The following is a 24872-nucleotide window of genomic DNA, read 5'->3' on the forward strand; positions in this document are numbered from 1 at the left end:
TCGGCCACAGGGCCAGCCCCGTACCAGTAATTCTTAACCCTGACTTCAGTTAGAATCACTTGAGAAGCTTTCAAAAATTACAGGCTAGGGAGCTACTCCAAAACAATTAAACCAGAATTTCCAGGGGTGGGACTTGGTTTTCTTTTGTTTTGTTTTTTAAGTTCCTTAGGGCATTCTAATGTGCAGTTAGAGCCAAGAACTACTGCTCTAGGAGAATGGACTGAAAGATGGAAAAGAACTTAATAAGCACCTACCATGTTTGAGATTTTCTTCCAAATGCTTTATACAATAACTATAATATATATATTAATTATATATATAAAATCTTAATATGCAGATTATAGGTTATAGTTATCCGTGGAATTATATATATTTTATATATAAAATCCTAATAGATAGATAGATATACAGGGAGAGAGAGATAGTATCCTGACCCATTTCAACCATTTTGAACCCTGTGTGGTGAACAATCACATTACTCCTAGCCTTCAAGGTAGATATTACAATCCTATAATCCCTATTTAACTAATGAGGAAGTTGAGATACAGACTAGTGAAATAACCCATGCAAGATTATTAAATTATTGAATGATACAACTGGATTCACATATAAGCCTTTCTGACACCCAAAACTTTTGGGTGTCTCTTTACTATACACCATGCTCTTTACTATACACCATTGCCTGTGAGCCTAGTTTAATCCTCAGAGTAATCCTGAGGTAAGTATCATGATCCTCATTTTACAAATGAGGAAATTAGTCCTAGAGTGGTTAAATCAACTAGGTATCTCAGCATGTTCAAAACATAACAACTGATTCCACCCCCCATGCCTCATCCTCACCAAAAAGCTGTGCTTCCCTTAATCTTTCCTTGCTCAGTAAATGGCATGTCATCTACCCAGGGTTTTGAGCCAAAAACCCAGAAGTGATCTTTGATTCCTCTCTTTCCCTTACCTCCACATTAAATCTATCAGGTGCATTTAGCTCTACATCCAAAATATATCCCAAATCTATCCATCTCTATCTTCATCAGCAGATACCACCCTAGTCCAAGCCACTATGATCATTTCTACTTTGGCCTCCATGTTTCCACTCTTACCCTTTCAATTTTCCAAATAGCAAGAGTAATCTTTTACAAAACATTCACTCATTCATTCGTCAAATATATATTCAGAGCACACAGGAATTGAGGATACAGCAGTGACGCAAATTAGATCTCTATGCTCATGGACCTTCATTCTAGAAGGGAGAGAGGCAATGCACAAGCAAATAATTTTGTACAGTGCCAATGCAATGAATAAATATAAAACTTGGTAAGCTAAATCATGTTGCTCTCTCAGTAAAAAATTTTGAACAGCTTCCCAGCATGCTTAGATTAAAATCCAAATTCCTTACCACGACCTTGTTCTAAGATTCTGAGGTCTGGCTTGTATTTGTCCCTCCAACCTTATCTGTATCACACTTCCTCACTGCAACTTGGCTCCAGTCACCCTGGCCTTCTTTCTATTTCCTCAATGTTCCAAATCTTTTCCAAACCTTCTTTCGGCATCATTTCCTCTGTCTGGAATGCTCTTCCCCAGATCTGGGAAAGGCTGTTTTCTCTTAGCCCAAATATCACTTCATCAGAATGAACCTGACTAATCAACCTAAAAGGAGCTCCCCCTCCCTTTCTCTATCAATTACACTGTTTTGTTTCATAGCACTTTTCACTTTCGAAAATTATCTTATTTAGTTAACAGTATCTCTGTCCTCACTAAAATGTAATTTTCCTAAGGCAAGGAATCTTGGGGTGTTGTTCAACAAAGAATCCCTAAAAGTCTAGAACAAGACCCGGCATAAGAGGATCTTGATAAATACTTTTTCAAACAACAAATAAATAATGACGGACTACATGACGATAAAACGGCCTCCGTCTCTCACAGGCGCCAGGCCCCGCCCCCCAGGCCCACTTCCGCCCCCGGCCTAGCCCCGGACCTCCTGGGAGAAGAAGGCCTCTGCGCAGGCGCTGTGGGACCGTGGAGCTTTCTGGGTAAGCATGGATGCTCACGATCTCTTTCGCCGGCTTGGCGCCGGGGCTAAATTCGATGTGAGACGCTTCTCGGCCGACGCAGCCCGATTCCAGGTACCGTGCGCTGGGACACAGAAGCTTTAGTAACTAAGAAGAAGCCAGAGTATGAGAATGAAGTGGGTGCAGGGAGAGCCCACACTCGGGGACCCAGTGGCCTGGCTGTGGGGCATTTTCCCTCCTGCGTTCGGCTGAGCTGCACCCTCCCCGTGAAGTCCCGCCTTCTGAGTGGACTCTTTTACCATCCTTTTGTAGACTTAGTTGGGCCTGGCACAGAAACGCTTTCTCCTCCCTCTTCGTAGTTTATTGAAAACACAGTTGGAATCCTTCTTTCAAAAGTAACTTTTTCTCCGAACCTGGTGTAAAGGAATATCGAAAACAGGATCAACCCCAAATGGAGAGAACAGATCCTTTCACTGTAGTCTGTCCAGGTTTCGCTTGGCATAGATATAGCTTTAGTGAGCATGGTTTCTTTTATTCCCGCATCCCCACGGCGTGTGAAGTAACCAATGAGAAGAGCGGTTTAGAAATGGGGGATCTTACGTAGAGAAGTAGTGAGCGCGTAATAAATCGAGAGAAGTTGGTAGGGGTCCAGTTATGGAAAATCTTGAATGTCAACCTTAGTATCGGAACTAGGGACGTGTGTGTGTGTTTGTGCGCCCGCGCGCGCGACACGCGTGTTTCATCTTTCTCTGACTGGCAGTATAGTGTAGTTGTTTAGAATTTGAACTCTGGAGCCAGATTATTCAGGTCCACATCCTGGGTCTGCCAGTTACTAGTTTTGAGACCTTGATCAAGTTACTTGACCTCGTAATGCCTTGATATTGTCATCTGTTGTATTACTCTTTGCTTAGTAGGGTTATTGAAGGTTGCAGTAGTTTTATAATATGTATACTTAGAAATCTGCCTGACATCGTATGTTACTCTGATAAGTGTATATGTGTTAGTTGCTGCTATGATTATTATTACTGTTAAGGTCAGAAAAGGTGTCATCCTGGATTCCATTTGCCCAAACACACTTGTCAGCTCAACAGATATTTCCTGAAAATGTGAAAAAGACGAGGAGTCACTGGACCCATGTTCTTACTGCCAGTACTGCTTGAGTGAAAGCTATGCCAGTCTGCCAGTAGATTTCACTTAAAATTTTTTGGGTTTTTAGGTAGGAAAAAGGAAATATAACTTTGGTTCTTCGGAGGTCCTGCAGGGACTGGACATTTTTGGAAATAAGTCTGTCCCAGGTGAGTGTGGAGCGTCAAGAACTCATCAGGAGCTCCAGGATGAAGAGAAAAAAGAGAGCCTAAGTGAAGGGAAGAGGGAGCAGAACAAGAAAAAGAGGAAGAAGGTGACTTCAGGTTAGTGCCTGGTTTCTGTCTTTTCTCATTTAATTTTTTTTCAATTACAAAAATAATACAAGTTTATGGTTACAAATCAAACAATATATAGTCATTCATCAGTTGATGGCATTTGGGTTGTTTCCAGGTATTTGCCATTACAAATATTGCTACAATAAGGATACTTGTACATATATCCTTTTGTACAGGTGCTGTTATTTCTGTAATAAGCATGCCCAAAGTGGAATCACTGGCTGAAAGGGTATGCACACTTCTTTCTTTGAACAAATACTGCAAAATGACTTCCCGCACCCATGTCAATGCTGGATACTGTTGGTCTTAAATTTTTTGCCAATCTAATGAATGAAACGATTTTTTATTTATATTTTCTTGATAAATGGTGAGGTTGAGCATCTTTTCGTATGCTTTACTGGATATTTACGTTTCAACTTTTGTGAATTGTCTATTCTTACTCTGCCTGTTTTTCACAGGATTTTTTTCTATACTATAAAGGTATTTATCTTTTTCTTATGTCTATTAAGTTTCCTAGCCATTTACCTTTTTTAATAAAGTGAATGGTCACATAAGGTTTTTAAAAGTTATACAATGGTGAAAAGTAAATTTTCTTCCCACTCTTTTCTCTCTAGTTCCCTGTTTCTCCAGAGGCAACTGCTATTAATCAATTTATGTATTTTTGTAGAGATAGTCTATTCATATGTATTTATACCTCCCTTAAAAAACATGAATGAGGCAGCTGGCCCCATGCCATAGTGGTTAAGTCCAGCGCCCTCCACTTTGGCGGCCCACATTCGTGGGTTCAGATCCTCGGCGCAGACCTACATTGCTCATCAGCCATGCTGTGGTGGCAACCCACATACAAAATAGAGGAAGGTTGGCACAGATGTTAGCTCAGGGCTTATCTTTGTCTAGGAAGATTGGCAACAGATGTTAGCTCAGGGTGAATCTTCCTCAGCAAAAACAACAACAACAAAACATGAATGATAGCATACTTGATATGCTTTCCCTTTTTGAACCTTCCCTACTCTTCCTACCCTTTTTAAAAAAACAATGTAGCTTGGAGATTGTTTGGAACCAGTAGGAAGTGCACTGCCTTGTTCATTTTAACACAGCATAGTATCCCATTGTATGTTCCATCACTGACTTAACAAATTCCTATGTCATTCTACTTATCTTTGTGGGTATGTGTGAGTATATCTGTCTGATAAGTTCTTAGAAGTGGAATTTCAGAGTTAACAAATAGACTTATTTTAAATTTAGATATTTTGGAATTGTCCATCAGAAACATTGTATCAGTTGGAAGTCCACTGCTTTGTTCATTCAATCATAGCATAGTATCCCATTATACATTGTAGTGATGTTCCATAATTTGACAAGTTCCCATGGACATTTACTTTGTTTCCACACTTTTGCTGTTACATTATTACAATAAAAGTTATTTTACTTCCTTGGCTGCAAGGAGGTTTGATAAAGCCTTCTACCAAGATTAGTGGAAAAAAAAAAAAAAAAAGGGTCCAGCCCCCCTGGCCAGGTGGTTAAGTTCCCGCACTCTGCTTCGGCGGCCCAGGGTTTCGCTGGTTCGGATCCTGGGCGCAGACATGGCACCGCTCATTGGGCAATGCTGAGGTGGCATCCCACGTGCCACAGCTAGAAGGACCCACACTAAAAAATATACAACTATGTACTGGGGGGATTTGGGGGGAAAAAGCAGAAAAAAAAAAAAAAGACCTGCCACAAATTTAGGAAAAGGATTTAAATGTTGGGCAATCAGAAGCACACAGATATGTGCTATAACCAGTTAGCAACAAATGTGTACAGACATATATAGTTTAATTGGAAAATTCAGGATCTTTTGGATTAGTAATTATTTGGGTCTATTAATACCCACTGTCGCATAAAAGTGGGCATAATCTTATTTTTTTAAAAAAACTCATTCTACTTTGTGTATCCCACCAGCAATGTATGAGAGTTTTCTTTTTCTATAAATGTGTCTCATGTATTTTGTCCTTTTTCTATTAGAGTGTAATCTCCTTAATTTATTAGGCCTCATATATGTTAAGGAAATTAACTCTAAGTCTAGCATATTACGTTTACAAACGTATTCTAGTTTGTCATCTGTCATTTATCTTCTTCCTTTCTTTTTGCCATTTTATGTGTTAAATTTATCTTTTCCTTTATGTTTTTTTGGTTTGGGTTTTGGTTTTGCCTTCCAAGCATTAAGCTTATTTTTAAAAAATTCTCTTATTTTTTTAATTTTTAGTTTCATTTTGTTATTTTGAAATCTTCTATCCTCTGGGATTTTATTTGATATAAGGACTGAATAGGGGACTAATTTAATTTCGTTCCAGATGGCCAACTTATTGTCCTAATATATTGATAATTCATCTTTCCCCTATTGGATTTAAATGCAACTTTTATTGTAAACTTATTTTCCATATATATTTGAGTCTATCTCTGGGCTCTGTTCTGTTTCATTGACTTATATTTCTGTGTTCATACACCAACACCAGCTTGTTTTAATTACTATGGCCTTATAATATGTTATAAAATCTGGTAGAGTGCTGTGGCATATCATGTTTGTTGATTGGGCAACTGAATATTTTCTCCCTAAAAGGATCTGAAGAATCAATGAAATCCTAATTAAAATTCTACTAGGTTTTTTTTTGATGGAAATTGACAAAGACCTTTTAAAAAAGAAATTGGGGCAGGCCCGGTGGCACAGCAGTAAAGTTCGCACTTTCCGCTTCTTGGCAGCCTGGGGTTCGCCGGTTCGGATCCCAGGTGTGGACATGGCACTGCTTGGCACACCACACTGTGGTAGGAATCCCACATATAAAGTAGAGGAAGATGGGCATGGATGTTAGCTCAGGGCCAGGCTTCCTCAGCAAAAAGAGGACTGGCAGTAGTTAGCTCAGGGCTAATCTTCCTCAAAAAAAAAAAAAAGAAAGAAATTAAACATGCACCTAGCATGTGACCCACCTATTCCACTTGTAGAATTTACCCAAGAGAAAGGAAAACCTGTGTCCTCACAAAGACTTGTACACAAGTGTTCATAGAGGCTGTGTTATAGCCAAAAACTGGAAATGACCCAAATGTCCTTCAGTAGGTCAAGGATAAACATTGTAAATTTGTACAATGGAATATTACCTAGAAATAAAAGTTAAGAACTATTGGTATATGCTCCAACATGGATGAATTTCAAATAACTTCTAAGTTAAAGAAGCTAGACTAAATTTAGCACATGCTACATGATTCTGTTTACATAAAATTCCAGAAAAAGCAAATTAATCTACAGTGACAGAAAGGAGATAGGTGGTTGCCCAAGGATGGAACAAGCAGTGCATTACAAGGGGCCACAAAGAAATTTTGGGAGATGGTGGAAATAACCTTGATTGTGGTGATGGGTTAACAGGGGTATACATATGTCAAAACTCCTCAAATTGTATACTTTAAATATATGCAATTTATTGTATGTCAGTTTTGCTCAGTGAAGTTGAAAAAAAATTTAAAAGAAATTCCAGAAGTAGTCTTTGCTCATTACTCTTCTTAGACTTTTTTTACTTTTTTCTTTTTCTTGAGAAAGATTAGCCCTCAGCTAACATCCACTGCCAATCCTCCTCATTTTGCTAAGGAAGACTGGCCGTGAGCTAACATCTGTGCCCATCTTTCTCTATTTTATATGTGGGACACCTGCCACAGCAGGCTGGACAAGCGGTGCAAAGATCTGCACCCGGGATCCAAACTCTGGGCTGCCAAAGCGGAACATGTGAACTTAACCACTACACCACTGGGCCAGCCCCTCTTCTTAGACTTTTTTAGGTTATTCTTACATATTTATTTTCCCATATAAGCTTTAAAGTTAGCTCGTCCGGTTACCAAAACAATCCTATCACTACTTTTCATTGAACTGATGTTGTTTACAGATTTACTGAGAACTGCTCTCTTTATAATATTGAGTAGTCCTTAAATATTGTGTTGTGTTCATTGCTGTTACAAGTGAAATCTTTTTCATCATATTTGTTTTCTAGCTGATTGTTTGGGTATAGAAAAGGTGGCTGCCTTGTTGAAAACTCTTGTTTTATTAGTTTTTCAGTTAATCCCATGTTGTTTTTAAGTATACAGTCATTTACATATTACAGCTGAGACAACTAACAAAAGGAAGAGAATGAGCTTCAGAGCTCTGATTTTACCAACACAGAACTTGCTGCTCCTTTTCCAATTTTTATACCTCCTATTAGTTTCTTTTTTTTTTTTTTTGAGGAAGATTAGCCCTGAGCTAACTACTGCCAATCCTCCTCTTTTTGCTGAGGAAGACGGACCCTCAGCTAATATCCATGCCCATCTTCCTCTACTTTATACGTGGGACGCCTACCACAGCATGGTTTTTGCCAAGCAGTGCCATGTCCGCACCCAGGATCCAAACCGGTGAACCCCGGGCCGCCAAGAAGCAGAATGTTCAAACTTAACTGCTGCGCCACCGAGCCGGCCCCTATTAGTTTCTTTTATCTAGTTGCATCAGCTAGTACCTTTCTTTTGTTTATTGTGAGGGTATGGCCTGTTTGCTACACACAAGAATGTTGTACTTAAAATCTTAATTTTTTAAAAATATATTTTAGAAATTACATCTCAAGAAGAAGGTTCTACTATACAGTGGATATCATCTGTGGAAGCAAAGATTGAAGATAAAAAAGTTAAAAGAGAAAATAAACTAACTTCAGGAAAGTTGGAGCAGCTCAGAAAAGAAAAGGTTAGAAAAATATCTTAGCCCCAACTGTTTTTCTGACCTAGTGACTTTTTCACGGTCTCTGGGTTATTCTTTTAGTAAAAGTAAATATGATTTTGTTAAGATAGAAGATTAATTGCATTAGTTTAGATTTTACTTTAGTGAAAACTTAAAGTAGGTATTTGTGCTATGACTGAAATTTTTAATGTTTAAAATTCTTAAAAGTATTTTGAAATCTTGAAACTTGAACAGGTCAAGAATTTATATATATATATGTATATACACTGTTCTTATAGTATGTACTATATGCTACATAATTCTTGATCTATTCAAGTTTCAAGATTGATAACGTGTTTAGAATTAAATTTTTAAAATTTCTTATCCCCTTTTGATAAACATAAAATTGTCCCCCTTTCTCCTCTGTGTCAGGCTCACTGGTTTAGAAGGCTTTCCTCTGACAGGGATTTGAGAGTTAGAATTCTTAAGAAACCTATTTTATAGCTTGGGACTAGGGGGAGTAGAATACAGAAGAAACAACAGATATACCATTGTCGTGTCTGCTGCACATCTGGATTGCATATGGAGAGTATTGTTCAGCTCCCTTCAGTAACCCAGAATCCAGAATTTAGCTCTCTCTAGATAAGAGAATGAGAAAACAAACCAAATCAACACTTGACTCTGCTTTTGGCACTCAGTTTGAATAAGTAGCGTTTAAGGTAAATCATCAAAAAGCATTGGCACTTGTGTGCTAAGTGCCGTATAAAAAAATTAGATGGATTCAGTGCCTGCCTTCCAGAAGTTTATTTAAGATTATAAGTTATGCCAGTAGCACATTAATATGAATAACACGTCATTCATGGCATTTACACATTAATATAAAGAAAGTGTGGATAGATAGGTTTCATTGTTATGAAGGTCTTCTGCCTATGAAAGGGCATGAAATGTTGCTAATAGCTCTATCTTTTAGGGATTGGACTTCAACCAGAAAGTTTCATGTGCTACCGAAGCTTATCCTAGAAACTGTTAGTGTTGCTTTATAACATTAACAGTGTATTTGACCATATCCATGGTGACCCCTTTATTTCACTTTTCAGATAAACTTCTTCCGGAATAAACACAAAATTCATGTCCAAGGAACTGATCTTCCTGACCCAATTGCTACATTTCAGCAACTTGAACAGGAATATAAAATCAATTCTCAACTGCTTCAGAACATTCTAGATGCAGGCTTCCAGATGCCTACACCAATCCAAATGCAAGCCATTCCAGTTATGCTGCATGTGAGTATGAAGGTCTAGAATGCCTCTAGCATTCCTTCCTGTGTGTGTTTGCTCATTCTCTTTCTTTAAAATCTTCCTTTCTACCTTATCTCCCTCTGTTGAAATCCTTCCCTTGTTTTTAAGGTCCATCTCAAATGCCTATGCCTCCATAAAACTTGTCTTGATCACTACAGCAAGATGTAATCTTTCTTTTTACCAGTGCTTTCCCCTACCACCCAATTCTCTGTGGTATTTAGTGTGTTCTTTTTCTTAGGACATTTGTCTTACAGTGGTGTAAAGTGTGTGTTTGCACTAATTATGTTTATCTTTTCCATTTTACTAGAGTGTAAATCCTCTCAGGATAGGGACTACGTTCTGTTTATTCATCTGTGATTTAGTTTTTAACTCCCAGGAACTATTTCAGAAATACAGAATTCTTGTATGTAACTTGACTTGTTTTTTCCCCCAATACTTTTTATTATTAAAGTATGCTTTATGTATAATAAAATGCATAGATTTTAAATGCACAGTTCAGTGAATTTCAACAATGCATATCCTATGTAACCTTCACCTCAATGAAGATGGGTGACATTTCTGTCACCCTAGAAAATTCTCTTGTACCAGAACATTACCACTGTTCTGATTTCTATTGCCGTGTACTAGTTTTGCCTCTTCTAGAATGTCATGTAAGTGGAATCATTCATTATTTATTTCTGGTTCCTTTCACTCTGCATTCCACAATTTTTTTCTTCACATGTTGATAGAGGTATGAGTTAACTTAGACTTTTGGAAATTAAGTTTTTCTGAGGTTTCTTTTGGTAGTGGTGAGAGCTGACTTTCCCCCCCTACATAACCAAGATGGCCTTCAGTTCTGTTAGCCAAAGGATATGAGTTACCTTTTCATCCATACTAGTCCTTTTCATTTTCTTTGGGAACTGAAATGAGAATACATTTGAATGATGTTGTGGTCTCACTTTATAGTAAATTTGCTTTTAATTTTCATTTAAGATAGTTTCTGTCATGACTTTAGCTTAAAATTTTAAAAATATCAGTGACTTTTTGAATATCATCACCTATCAATTACTCTGTCACTCAGGTTATCACCACTTTTTATTTCTTATTTTCAGCCATTCTGTTATTTATTAAAACCTTCCTTAGGGATTGAGCAGTACAGATACCAGGCCAAAAAGTTGGTTTTGTAATTTTGCTTTGAGAAAAGAGTTTAGTGGGAAAGAAAAATTGAAATAATGGAAATAATTGAGGTTGTGAATTATCTTTGGGTTTTAGCTATCAATATTCCTTACCCAGTTCAAATGGACTTGTGTTGCAATGCTCAGAAACTCCATTGGGGTGGTGATGGCAGGGGTGTATGATATTAGAAAAGCAAATACGAGAGAAGTAAGAAAAGCGATGAGAACATGAATGATTGGATTCATTATGTATAATTTTGTTACTTCTTTGGCTGGTAGCATTATTTGGCCAGGTGCTGAAAAGTTTATGTACTTTTCCTTGTTCTTAATATACTCTGTTTTTAGGGTCGAGAACTTCTAGCTTCTGCTCCTACTGGATCTGGAAAGACTTTGGCTTTTAGCATTCCCATTTTAATGCAGCTGAAACAACCCACAAATAAAGGCTTCAGAGCCCTGATTATATCACCAACACGAGAACTTGCCAGCCAGGTATGACTTATAACTTCGAATGAAGATGTGTTTGGTGTTTGTGTCAATCATTTCGTATTTGAACATAATAAAAAGATCTCAAAAAGAGTAAGGGCCATGTCTTTTGTCATGGTCAAGTATTCTGTACAGAGCACACTACCCCATATCTTACTGTATATGGGCAAGTCTTTGAAGTCTTTCTATAATTTTCTAAATTTCTTTGGTAAATGCTGTAAGATCCTTAAAGTTGAAAGGCTACTGTAATATATAGTCCATTTCTAAAATGTATTTTTCTCACCTAGAAAAATGAAACCTCATCTCAATTTTTGGAAAAGTAAAAAACTATACAGTGATCTGCTCTACCCTCCCAGTGTGCTTAATAGAAAAGACATGCCAAATATGAAATAGTTCTGTGACAGTATTGTATTCTAAAAACAATATGTAACAGACTGGTAGAGTTTGGGTTTTATTTCTTGGAACTAGTTTGCCAGACCTGAAGAAACTACTGAATCTTATTGGGCACTGAAGTTCCAAAATGCTGAGATTCCAGGTTAATCTACAGATTATTGTGGGTTTAATTTCAGATATGCATAGATTGGTAGTAGATTTATTTTGTTAATAATGTAAATGAGACTATACATCTTATCCAAGTATCTCAGCAGCTAATGTTTTATCATTTTCCATTTTAGATTCACCGAGAGTTAGTAAAAATCTCTGAGGGAACGGGATTCAGGATACACATGATCCACAAAGCAGCAGTGGCAGCCAAAAAATTTGGACCTAAATCATCTAAGAAGTTTGGTAAGGGCTTCATGTAAGAGCATGTAAGGGGTTTGGAAATTAGAGATATCCTAATTGCCACCTAAGAGTTCTTAAAGTGTAGTCATGCACATAATTGGTTTGATTTTTAAAGAAGCTGAAAGAGATCTGCTCCCCACTCCCACCTGGTAGTTATGTACATATATACCAGTAGTTCTCAACCAGAGGCAACTCTGCCCCCAGCCCCAACCCCAAAGACATTTGGCAATACCTGGGCACACTTTAAGTTGTCACAACTTGGGAGGGTGCTACTCATATATAGTGGGTAGAGGCCAGGGATGCTGTTAAAGCTCCTACAGGGCACCCTACAACAAAGGGTCATCTGGACCAACATGTCAGTAGTGCTGAGACTGAGAAACCCTGCTTGATACTGTTGATTTTTAATCTGCCATGGAAATACTCTGCAGATAAGAATGGTTTACATCCCTCCCTTTATATCAGCCAGAGAGTCTGCTTTTACCTGTCTTTTATCTTGAGCTTCTGAATAAAAAGAAAGGATTTTCATGAAAAACAAAAGAATATTTAAAAATCAAACTGTTGGATTATAGTGTTCTTGTCTCTTAGAAGCTGAGAAGGCAGATCAAATATAATAAAAGGAGAGTAAGGATATAGCAGTTTGTGCTGTGATGGATTAAAGAGTATGTATATTAGCTTCCTAATATGAGAGAACCTTTATACTGTTGGTGTAGTGAGTATAGCAAGTATAACCTCTCCTTCCTCTCCCCACTTCAGGTTATTAACTGAAATTCAGGAGGCTTAGTTGCCTGATTTAAGAGGGATGAATCTTGTTTTTGTAATTTGTACCACTTGTTTTTCCTCTAGATATTCTTGTGACTACTCCAAATCGACTAATCTATTTATTAAAGCAAGATCCTCCAGGAATAGACTTAACAAGGTACAGATAATATTTTAATGTCTTTTATGTGTGTGTTCATTTAGGTGATTATATTTTGTCTGCGTTGCTTGTATTATCGCCTGTTGGAGCTTGCTATCTGTCACCTTTCAGTCAGTGTTGATCCTGAGAATAATGGCTTTCATTAAACTCATAGAAAAATAACTGGTCTGGAAGAAAGTTACAGATTCTGATAAGCACTTAGCACAGAATACCCCTAGACTTTTTCGCATCTTTCGGCAATGGTGGTGGAGTTTCTAAGGTTTATGTGAAGCTCTGCTGTTGCTAATAGAACCTCATATCTGAGGCTAGTGGAATAGAAGGTTAGTTTATGTTTATCTTGTTTTTACCTTTTTTCCTGCTTATTTTTCTGGTGTGATATGTGGATCTGAGAAGTATCGTCATGGTTTGACTTCTTCGTATGTTCCCACAGTTTAGTGAAGTGTCTTGGATCTTCCAGTTCAGTACCCACAAGTAGTTTTGTTATTTCTTAGTGTTGAATGGCTGATAGTAGATGAATCAGACAAACTATTTGAAGATGGCAAAACTGGGTTCAGAGACCAGCTGGCTTCCATTTTCCTGGCCTGCACATCCCACAAGGTCAGAACAGCGATGTTCAGTGCAACTTTTGCTTATGATGTTGAGCAGTGGTGCAAACTCAACCTGGACAATGTCATTACTGTATCCATTGGAGCAAGGTAATTGTTCTTCCACATTATTTCACTGATTTTTTTTTTAATACAAGTCAGTTTTTTTAGATTCAAAGAGATAGGTTGTTGGCCTGAGATTAATAAGAGTTTTACTGAAAGAAATGTATTCTTTAAAGTCAAGATTGAAGATTTTCTATTTTAGAATAATACAAAGGGAGATTCTCATATTAGTATTCCTATCATTATGCTTTTGGTTGATTTTTCTCATCCACAAAGTATGACATGAGCTCTGTGCTACCCAGAGGATTTAGTTTCTTTGATGGCTTAACAGATAGGAACACAGATGGGGCCGGCCTGGTGGCGCAGTGGTTAAGTGCGCATGTTCCGCTTCTGTGGCCCTGGGTTCGCCAGTTCGATCCTGGGTGTGGACATGGCACTGCTTAGCATGCCATGCTGTGGTAGGCGTCCCACATATAAAATAGAGGAAGATGGGCACTGATGTTAGCTCAGGGTCAGTCTTCCTCAGCAAAAAGAGGAGGATTGGCCGCAGTTAGCTCAGGGCTAATCTTCCTCAAAAAAACACCAAAAGACAAATAGGAACACAGAGGAGGAAGCTGATGTTACTGAGCCGCTTGATTTGTTATTCCTCTTAAAAAATACTTTGGGTAGCATTTTATGCTAAATGAATGCTCAATAATAGGAAAAACTTTTAGGAAATTATATTACCACTTGATAGAATATTATGCAACCCATTAAATGATAAGTGTGGAGACTATAACTATATTAAAAAGTACTTGTAATACCTTGTTAAGTAAAAAAGCCAAATGGAGGGGCTGGCCCCGTGGCCGAGTGGTTAAGTTCGCGCACTCCGCTGCAGGTGGCCCAGTGTTTCGTTGGTTCGAATCCTGGGCGCGGACATGGCACTGCTCATCAAGCCATGCTGAGGCAGCGTCCCACATGCCACAACTAGAAGGACCCACAACGAAGAATATACAACTATGTACCGGGGGGCTTTGGGGAGAAAAAGGAAAAAAATAAAATCTTTAAAAAAAAAAAAAAGCCAAATGGAATAGTAAAGAATACCCTGTCTACTTTAAACTGAAAACTCTGTCTATAAAAAGAAAATAGAACAAATTCACCATAAGTATAATTATAAAGGCAGACAAAAGAATGGAAAAAATATTTATGACATAGTATAATGTATGGCAGCATCTTATAGAGTGTTAGTAAAGCCGTCCCTCACCCCAACCTGTCTGTCTGTAATAAACCCTTGCTAATCATTAAGACAAAAATTCAGCCGTATATAATAGCAACCTTAAAAATGTTCTCCTCATTTTATCCAGGAATTTTACTTTTACAAATTTTTTATAAGTAAATAATTATGTACATGAAAATTTGTGACTAGAATACAACAAAATGTCAAAATTTATTCTAAAATGGTAGAATTATGGGCAGTTTGTTTTATTTACATTTTTCTGTTTTTCAAATTTTCTTCAGATAACTTTTATAATTAGAATAAACCATTTAAAAATAGCAACTTTGTCTTCAAGTTCAACTATAAATAAGTACTTATATTGACAATGGAAAAGTTGCTTCTGTTGAAGTTGTGTGTGTGTGTGTGTATATATATTCTTTTAAAGATTGGCCCTCAGCTAACATCTGTTGCCAATCTTTTTCTTTTCTTCTTCTTCTTCTTCTCCCCAAATCCCCCCCATACGTAGTTGTATATTCTAGTTGTGGGTCCTTCTAGTTCTGCTGTGGGACGCCGCCTCAGCATGGCTTGATGAGCAGTGCTAGGTCCACGCCCTGGATCCAAACTGGTGAAACCCTGAGCTGCCAAAGTGAAGTGCATAAACTTAACCACTTGGCCATGGAGCTGACCCTGTATATGTGTATTTTTTATTTATTTAGAATTCAGGGAGAAAATGCAAAAATTGGCTCTTGCAAACTGTAAGAGATGTTTTCTTTTCAGGAATTCTGCAGTAGAGACTGTAGAACAAGAGCTTCTCTTTGTTGGGTCTGAGACTGGAAAACTTCTGGCCATGAGAGAACTTGTAAAAAAGGTATATTTGGACTACGTTCTTGAATTTTGATAAAGTTCACCAAGCTTCATCTTACTGGTGGAAGGCTAAGCACTATTCCTGTATCATATTTAGTAAGCCAGGGGTAAATTTTTAAGCACATTGGGCCAACTGTTGTCCTAAGGGAGGAGACTCATCTCTTAGAATAGGGGACATTTCCTGTTCCCAGCTCAGGGAACCTAGGAAAAGACCTACCTGATGCCCTGAAAGCCTCCTTTTTCCATGTCCACATATATTCTGCCCCCTTTACCACCACCACCTCCCAGCCCCCACTGGTTTCTTATGGAACTAGGACAGTGTAGAATGAGCAAGACACTGAGTGGAGCTTTCTGTTTTTATATCCCTTCAATAAGTATTAAATAGAAGCCATAGTTAAAAAGCTAACTATGAGGGGTCAGGGCAGGAGGTAATCAAAGAAATATAAATCCAAAGCCCTGTCCATAGAATTTAGTCTTTTTTAGGGAATAATATAAATATACTTGTGTGAGATAGTTTGTGATAACCTGCCGTGAAAGGCTACAGAGTGTTTTTCTTAAGCATTCGTATCGTCATAATGGGGCCATCAGGATAAGTTGAAGTAGTTGGGGAAAGCCTTATAGAGAAAATGCCACTAATCAGGGCCTTGAAGGATCTGTGGGATAGAAAGGTAGAGGGGGAGAGTATGGATGGCTGGAGGAGCAGCTGGAGTAAAGTCTAAGAGATGGAGGTGAACGCAGTGTGTTTGCAGACTCATGAAGAAGTTACCTGTCTAAGGCAGAGTTTATAGTGAGAATTAAAGAAGATCAAGTTGGACAGGAAAGTTGGGGTTAGGTTGAAAGAAAGCGCTCGATATTTTTGAAGAATGTGGCCACATAATTTTTAAGGAAAACTAGTTAAATGGTGGTATATAAAATGGATTGTAATGGAAAGAAACTGAAAATAAGGAAACCAATTAGCAGGCGGTTAAATTAGACTGGTTGGAGATGAGGAGGAAATAAATGAAGGTGGTAGCCTTAGTGGTGGAGTGTTAATAATAATTGGAGGATGAAAGGGAAAGGTGTTTGCATGTACCTGGTGACTAAAGAAGTGGTTAATAGCTTCATCTTGGGAGCTGCACTACCTGGGTTGGAATTCTAGCTTAGGCAAATTAACCTGTTTCACAGTTTCCTCATCTGTAAAATGGGAATAATAATATCTGTCTCATAGAATTGTTTCAGTATGAATGAGTTAATACAAATACAGTATTTATAGTAGTGCTTGGCACATAAGAAATGCTATATGTGTTAATTTTATTAATATTCTTAAGTGTATCATTTGGCACTAGGAAATTTACGGTTTTCACAGATGCTCACATGGGGATTACACACCAGGAACTTTTAGCCGTGTATGATCTTTAGGAGCTCTGTGAACCCTCTGAAATTGTATGTTAGATTTTGTGTGAATGTGTGGTTACCCATTAGAAAGCTTCATATCCTTCATTAGATTCTGAAAGGGGTGTGTGAACCAAGATGAAAAGGTTAAGCCCTAATATAGATAGTTGAAAATATAGAAGGCTGGTTTGAGAGAGAGGTGGGTTTGATGATAAAAATGTAAAAATCATCTGCTTAGAGGTGGTAGTTGATAACTGAGATTTTATTTAACTTACTAAGATAAAAATCATATTGAGAGAAGTGAGAACCAAAAACTCAGCTTTGGGGGAATACCCACAATTAGGATAAATAAGGAATTAAAAAGATCGTTGTTACGTTTTAGCAGAATCAAGAAGGTTCTGAGGCACAGAGCCAAGAGATGACTGTTTTAGGACATGGGCATCCATCACTGCAGAAAGGTGAAAGGCGATTAATTAGATGTGATTATTGGAATCAGCAAGATGGAAGTACAGTTCAAGTTGAGTAGAGGGTGGATGGTGAAGAAGATGGAGGCGGATTTAGACTACTGGCCCAAGACGCTGGGCAATGAAGAGGACACTGAATTGAGTTGGATTGTCTTATGAGCTAAAATCATATGAAATACTGTGGTAGTATGCTGATTTTTGCCTTCTTTCTTTTAGGGTTTCAATCCACCTGTTCTTGTTTTTGTTCAGTCCATTGAAAGAGCTAAAGAACTTTTTCGTGAGCTTATATATGAAGGTGTTAATGTGGATGTTATTCATGCAGACAGAACGCAGCAACAGGTAGTCAGCTGTGTGCTTTTGAAAATAATGGCGTTGAATTTATGAAGTACTTATTTTCCATTCCTAGAGTGGGACTAAAACATTTAATATATGTTCTATTAACCAGAGAGATAACACGGTCCACAGCTTCAGAGCGGGAAAAATCTGGGTTCTTATTTGCACAGCCTTGCTAGCCAGAGGGATTGATTTTAAAGGTGTGAACTTAGTGATCAACTATGACTTTCCAACCAGCTCAGTGGAATATATCCACAGGATAGGTGAGTTGTCACTCCTCCCCACCATAGCCCTCCTCCGGAACCCCACTCATCTACCTTAGGACCTCTACTATTCCTTTCAAAGATGCTCATTTTTCAGTGCTGTGAAAAATCCGTTGACTTTTATATGTGAATCTTGAAGTTTCTTTTCTGAAAAAAAGTGGTTCTTTATGGTCTAATTTCTCTTAGGTCGAACTGGAAGAGCAGGACATAAAGGAAAAGCTGTTACATTTTTCACTGAAGATGATAAACCATTATTAAGAAGGTAAATTTGGAGAAATAACTTAGTATTAAGTTGGCAAGATTGCCTGGTTATTTTTCTAGGTATATACAATTAACAGATAATTATAGAGTGTGTCCCAAATTCTGTTATGGTATTAGTCAACCAAATTTCAGCCATGAGAAAAGAAAAAATGATCAAAGGACCTTGTTTTTGCCCTTCCATTATTAGAATTTGGAAATATTCATAATGGAATGTTCATTAAGTTTCACACTCACAGGATTCTCCCAATAGCCATCAGTCGATATTACTCACAATGTAATAGTAAGGTTTTTGGATTAGTGAATAGTTTAAAGTTAACCCCTGCGTCTCCTCAGCCCAGTCAAAGTTCTCTCTTATCATGGCGCATCCTTCCCATTACTCTTAGGGGCAGATGGAGTTTTATATTTAGTCTCAGGAAAAACTTATTTTAGTAATACTCTCCAGTATTACTCAGTTGTAGCCCTTTGAAGACCGGGTAACATGTGATATACTTTTACAATCTTGGGTCTCAAAGTAACCCATAGATTTTGAATTTCCTGCATTTGGGCTGTCTACAGTAATTTTAGTCTGATAATGACTGATAGCACTTCACATTACTGACACATGAAATTGAGATATAGCCCATGGCGGTTTGTGCTTTGATCTGTTTGGCAGTTTTGGCAAAGATTTGGATTTGTGCCTCCTGAGCCTTGGCTCTGTCAGCCTTGGTCTTGCTTTGAGCAGACTTTCACATGTGCATGTATGCGGGAGTATATTCCAACAGCCTAGCTTCACCTAACGTCTCCTTAGCAACTGCAAGCATGTGACTCTGATGACCCCCATATCCATATAACTATGCTTCTCAGTTTTCCTTCGGGGAAGTGGGGATAATGATAGTATTTACTACAAAAGGTTGTTCTGAGGAGTGAGTAAGTTACTGTACATGAAAAGCTTAAGACAATGCCAAAATATAGTAGGCACTGTCATTTAATAAATTTAATGAAAAGCTTAAGACAATGCCAAAATATAGTAGGCACTGTCATTTAATAAATTTAAGTCTGACTCTGCTTCAGTCAGTGTCTCATCCCAGATAGGATTTAGTAGCTTTCTAGGGCTTGATAAGTGTTGTGTAGAAATAGCTGCTGTCTAGAATTATTCAACAATGCATAGATTTCAGTCCTGAGGATAGTTCTCTCAGCAATCCAATGGGATTATATCTGGGGATAATTGATAATATCAGAACACTTTACTGGATTACTTTCTTGTTTGTGTAGTTTTAGTTCCTCTTGTATTGTGCAGAGGGTTTAAGTGCATAAATATCAGTTTGACAAGATACAGATTTACATTTATGGGTATCTTTTTCAGCGTTGCCAATGTTATACAGCAGGCCGGATGTCCTGTGCCAGAATACATAAAAGGCTTCCAAAAACTACTAAGGTATAAGTTTGAATTTACCTCGAGCTGCTCTCTTTCTCTCTCTCTCTTTACGTATACATTCCTGCTTTCACACTCTTACACATTATAGTTCTAACAATTCTACTTTTAGAACATTTCAAGATAAAAAGTTTCCTTTTAAATATTTGTGATTACTGTATGTTCTTTCCTTGCCAGTTTGAAATTTTAAGTATTCAGATTTTTAATAAATTATTCAATGTGAGTGAAACAGGCTTAGAATTTGTTTTGGTTCATAAAACTGGTAAAAAGCAATTAATTGGCTAAAATCAAACTCTAATGCTTGTTGGCATAGGATATAAGGTTGACACTGGACGTATTTTAATTGTAATCAGTGCCTTTTTTTTTTTCGTTTTTCTCCCCAAAGCCACCCCAGTACATAGTTGTATATATTTTTATTGGTGGGTCCTTCCAACTGTGGCATGTGGGACACCGCCCCAACATGGCCCAATGATGGTGCCATGTCTGCGCCCAGGATCCAAACCGGCAAAACCCTGGGCTGCCGAATTAGAGTGTGTGAACCCAACCACTTAGCCATAGGGCCACCCCCAATCAGTGCCTTTTTTAAAAAACTGATTAAGTTTATCATCCTTTGGGTTACTTCTCTAAATGTTTTAGGTAATCTAGTATATTAAAGTGTCATTGTAAACCTGTAAGTGGATAAAAAATGAATTTTGTGGTCAAGAATCAAAATTAGTTTTAGCTTTTCTTTTTTTTTTTTAAGATTGGCCCTGAGCTAACACCTGTTGCCAGTCTTCCTTTTTTTCCCTCCCCAAAGCCCCAGTACATATTGTATATCCTAGTGGTAGGTCATTCTAATTCTTCTATGTGGGATGCCGCCACAGCATGGCTTGATGAGTGGTGTGACGGTCAGTGCCCAGGATCCAAACCGGTGAACCCCAGGCCACTGAAATAGAGCATGCAAACTTAACCACTCAGCCGCAGGGCTGGCCCAGCTTTAGCTTTTAAATTAAGTTGCACTTAATTCTTTCCTCTCTTACTTTGTAACTTTCAGCAAACAAAAGAAAAAGATGATTAAGAAGCCACTGGAAAGGGAAAGTATTAGCACAACTCCAAAATATTTCTTAGAAAAAGCTAAGGATAAACGGTAAGTATATGGTGAGAAAAGCTGCTGTTTGACTCCTTCATATAGTTGTAGTAAGCATTATTTTTCCTCAGGATGAATTTCTAGAAGTAGACTTGATAGGTCTCCAGTCCATTATAGAATGTAGTAAAAGTAATATATCCTAGGTTGCCTGTGATTTGGGGTCTTGGATGATTTGATCTTGGAATTTTTCTCTGTATATTAATGATCTGGTTTTTTCCATCTTTGAAAATATGATTTCAGTTCATCACGAACTAGAATTGCACTGCCCACATCTCTACACAACCTGCATCAGGACATACTACTGAGGCCAAGCGTGAGAATTACTGACTCACATTGGTGGAGTCTTCCTTGAAGCTCCATATTCTGGGCGGGATTTCAGTATAATCTTAGGCTTATTCTGAAGCCTCTAAATACCTCTAAAAAGTATTATTTGGGTGAATTGGTAGTAGTTTAGCTGAGTTATGTGAGGATTTTAAAGCATAGATGTTTTAGCATACACACAGGACTACTTTTTTTGCCCAGTACTGCTAGGAAGCTACATGTTTTGATAGGGGTAGGCTGAAATATTCTTAACAGTACTACTCTTTCCACTATTTAAGGAAAATGACACTCTTCAAATTCTACCAGTACCACTTAATATATAATATACATAAAATGTAGGCATTTTCCGAGTACCTATTGTCATTGCCAGGTACTTGACAGTAGTAAAGTACACGAATGAATATAAAATGGGACCTCTTTCCTGAAGTTAGGGAAAGGAAATTAGTATACATGAAAAAAATTAGAGAAAAATTTTTACATAAAATAGAAGTTTTTTATTCTAATTTTTTGTGGCAACAGTTTCTGGATGACACTTAGACTAGTGGCTTAGTCGAGAAGGTGGTCTGTCTTGGCCACCTTGGTCACCTGGTCTGTCTCAGTACACTTTTTCTTGTGGGGGCCGTATCTGAACTGTTGTACATGCATCAGAACCTCGTTCTTGGGGTGATCTTAAAGCTAGGATTACAAATGCAGTCCTTTCAGGCACCGAGCGGCAGCTGGTGAAAGTTTTTACAAAGGTCAGAAATCAACTAGAGTATAAGATGATGGTAGCTATGTTCAATTTTAATAGGAAACATCAGTGTTTTAAATACTACTCTAAATGTTGATTTTTGTAAGTTTGTAGCATTTATACTTCTGAGATTATTAAAACTTAAAGCTGCACTAAGACTTTGAGGACACTTGGTATAAATCTTGTCACTTCAGGCCCCTGCTTAAGATGCTTTGGTTGTCTCTCTATTTTCTTCACATTTAAAGGCCATACTTAACATAGCATACAAACAAGACTTCATCTAACTCTAGCCTCCCTCTCCACTATAGATGTTCCTTTAATGATCTGACCCACCACACTTGTAGCTCCAGCTCATGCCTTTATGCTGATAACTCTTAAGTTCATATTTCAGCCTCAGCTTCTCAACTGAGCTATAACTCTGAATCCTGTTGCCTAGTGGACCTCACTTCAGGTACTACAAAGTCAACCTGGTTTACTGGAGAGAAAAACCCAATTTGAAGCCAGAAGAACTGGCTCTGATACCTACTTTGCCTGGGCGACTTTGGACAAGTCACTCCACCTCTCTAAGCTTTTTTCCCCCTATATAGAATGAAAATAATTATGTAAACAATACCAGCTCTGCCACTCAGGATTGGTTATGATTGAGTTAATATGCATCTAAGAACTTTGCATTATTCTCCTGTAGTATGCAAACTGATTATTTTCTCAAAACTTTTTCCCTTTTCCTGTGTTATTACTTAGTTAATGGCATTCACTATTCATCACACTCTAAAATCAGACTATTGGGGTTTATGTCTAACATTTACTACCAGTGTGTGATGATCAGCAAGTTACTTAGCCATTCTGCCTCATTTTTCTCATCTGTAAAATGAGGATAATAATTGAATCTTCTTCATAAGTTAGGAAGATGATCCAAGTTGATACATATAAAGAACTTATAACAATATCTAGCACTTAAGCAATGTGAACAGTTATTATGAGGTCAGGATCAGAATCTGTCTTTCATACCATGTTGTAGTATAGTTTGTTGTGGTTTTTCTGCCTCACTTAGGTGACTGTGGTTTTTCTAAAGGGCAGAGACTATGTCTAATGCATCTCTGTGTTCCTGGTGCCTCCTATATTTGACAGTACAGTAGTTTTCAGTAAATGTTTATTAAACTGGTAGAGTCTTGGAAAGCACATATATCTAGAATTTCTGGCTTAACTTTCCTTATTTTCCTTGTCACAGGAAAAAGGTCACTGGTCAGAACAGCAAGAAGAAGGTAACTCTTGAAGACAAAAGTTAAAAACAGACTTTTTAAAAGACTATGCAGAAATGTAACTTAATGGTCCCAGCATGAAGGTTGTTTTCATGGAATACTTCGAGTCTTATAATCATGTGTGTACCAAACATTTGAAACCCACTTCAGGAACATGGGAGTGGGGAAAAATGATTCTAAACTATCAGTGTGTCATGTCAAATTATAATTTGTAGGTGACTTTTAAAAGATTATACAATGGAGGGGCTGGCCCCGTGGCCGAGTGGTTAAGTTCGCGCGCTCCGCTGCAGGCGGCCCAGTGTTTCGTTGGTTCGAATCCTGGGCGTGGACATGGCACTGCTCATCAAACCACGCTGAGGCAGCGTCCCACATGCCACAACTAGAAGGAACGAAGAATATACAACTATGTACTGGGGGGCTTTGGGGAGAAAAAGGAAAAAAATAAAAAAATCTTTAAAAAAAAAAAAAAGATTATACAATTGAAATAACATTCATTGACATTTCTGTGGTTTGAATCCAGAGAGATACTTCTTATGGAAGAACAAAAGCTTATGCTAAAGATAACACCCAAATGTGGGGAACTCTTAAGGATTTTTCCCTTCAAGTGTGAAGGAATGTGTGTGTATGCTGTGGAGAGGCATCTGGAACCGAATTTCAAAGGCTTGAGATTGAATTTCCCTTCCCACCCCACCCTCCTTTTATGTTGGATGGACAAGAAGCCACACAGGCTGTCTTCAAAGAAGAAAACTACTATGCTCTTTATTTTACTATTTCTTAATTTGCTGATGGCCTTGTGTGGTATGAGCCACAATAAAGAGATGCCTCTTCTGTGGCCAGTTATTTCAGATCCCTAGGCCTCAAGTTCTTTGGTCTGTTAAATATCCTTATACCTCATTGCTCAAATAGTTCATACCTTACCTGTCACAATGTTGGAAGTACAAGATTATGGTGGTTCTCTCCCTTTCTTCATTTTCCATCATTTAACCATGCCCTTTCCTGTCTCTTTCCATTCAAGATGACCTTGCTTGAAAACTGATAAACGTTTTATCCTGATAAGGAAGAATGTTCCTATTACTTGATACCCCTCTAGCTCTATTCTCTTAGAGCTTATCTTTCCTGAGGCTTTGTGGCCCTTCATCCATTTAGTAAGTAGGTCTCTGCCACAGGTAAAGGATTATGATTATACACTGATGGAGACTATTCACTGTTAGCAGATTTTTCTCAGTTGCTAGTTTTGTACAGTGAAATAAAAAATCGACTTCATGCATGTAAGGTACTTAGAATGGCACCTGACATGAATGTTAGTTATTATCAATATTACAATACTATAATATAGATAACCTCTTCTCAGCAGCATTTGAATTAAACTTATTTATTCTCAGCCTTTTATTCTAGAGTCAGGACAAGTAGACTCCAACTTGAATATTTTACATGGGACAAAAATTGTTTATCTTCAGATTTTATGTAAATGGAGACCTATTGCTACAAGGTGCAAAAAATGCAAGCGTATGATTTTTTTGTTTGTTCTTGCAAACATGCTTAATTCAATATATATTCTGGAGGAAGGTGTACTGGTGTCACCCATTTGCCAGCTGTATGACTTTGAATAAGTTCTTTAATTTCTCAGAGCTTCAGTTTTTTCATTTATGAAAGTGGGGATAATACCAACCATGTTTCAAGATTAGAAGTACCTAACACTGTGCCTGACATGTCATAGATTCACAACAAATATTCCTTAAACAAGCATTGTATATTTGGTTAGGAATACAAGGCTTGACTACACAGCCCTGCCTTTACAATAAAGGACCAAATAGTGTGGCAAATGCTGTGTCACACATAAAGCCACAATGCTGAAGCATCA

At 37.8% G+C, this 24872-nt stretch overlaps 1 protein-coding gene across 2 annotated transcripts; it reads left to right on the forward strand.

Moving 5' to 3' along the window:
• Positions 1–2017: 2017 nt before the first annotated feature.
• On the forward strand, positions 2018–23351 carry DDX52 (DExD-box helicase 52). Of its 2 annotated transcripts, XM_046677294.1 has the most exons (15): positions 2018–2120; positions 3223–3415; positions 8029–8159; positions 9230–9415; positions 10930–11073; positions 11742–11853; positions 12694–12766; positions 13258–13461; positions 15386–15476; positions 17524–17646; positions 17753–17903; positions 18090–18165; positions 19507–19578; positions 20609–20701; positions 22981–23351. In XM_046677294.1, the coding sequence occupies exons 1-15, from the start codon at positions 2034–2036 to the stop codon at positions 23036–23038; spliced, it is 1794 nt and encodes a 597-aa protein (XP_046533250.1). In that variant the 5' UTR covers positions 2018–2033; the 3' UTR covers positions 23039–23351. The 2 variants fall into 2 exon arrangements, 1 of the variants encoding a protein (XP_046533250.1); XR_006890798.1 differs by lacking the exons at positions 20609–20701; positions 22981–23351 and adding an exon at positions 18817–18990.
• The last annotated feature ends 1521 nt before the right edge of the window (positions 23352–24872 follow it).

Source organism: Equus quagga, chromosome 11 (genome assembly GCF_021613505.1).
Source record: "Equus quagga isolate Etosha38 chromosome 11, UCLA_HA_Equagga_1.0, whole genome shotgun sequence".
Taxonomy (NCBI): Eukaryota; Metazoa; Chordata; class Mammalia; order Perissodactyla; family Equidae; genus Equus; species Equus quagga.

Coding starts and splice junctions, on each gene's coding strand:
- DDX52 (XM_046677294.1), top strand. CDS start 2,034: ATGGATGCTCACGATCTCTTTCGCCGGCTTGGCGCCGGGGCTAAATTC. Junction 9,416..10,929: donor CCATTCCAGTTATGCTGCAT/GTGAGTATGAAG, acceptor CTCTGTTTTTAG/GGTCGAGAACTTCTAGCTTC. Junction 13,462..15,385: donor ACTGTATCCATTGGAGCAAG/GTAATTGTTCTT, acceptor TTTTCTTTTCAG/GAATTCTGCAGTAGAGACTG.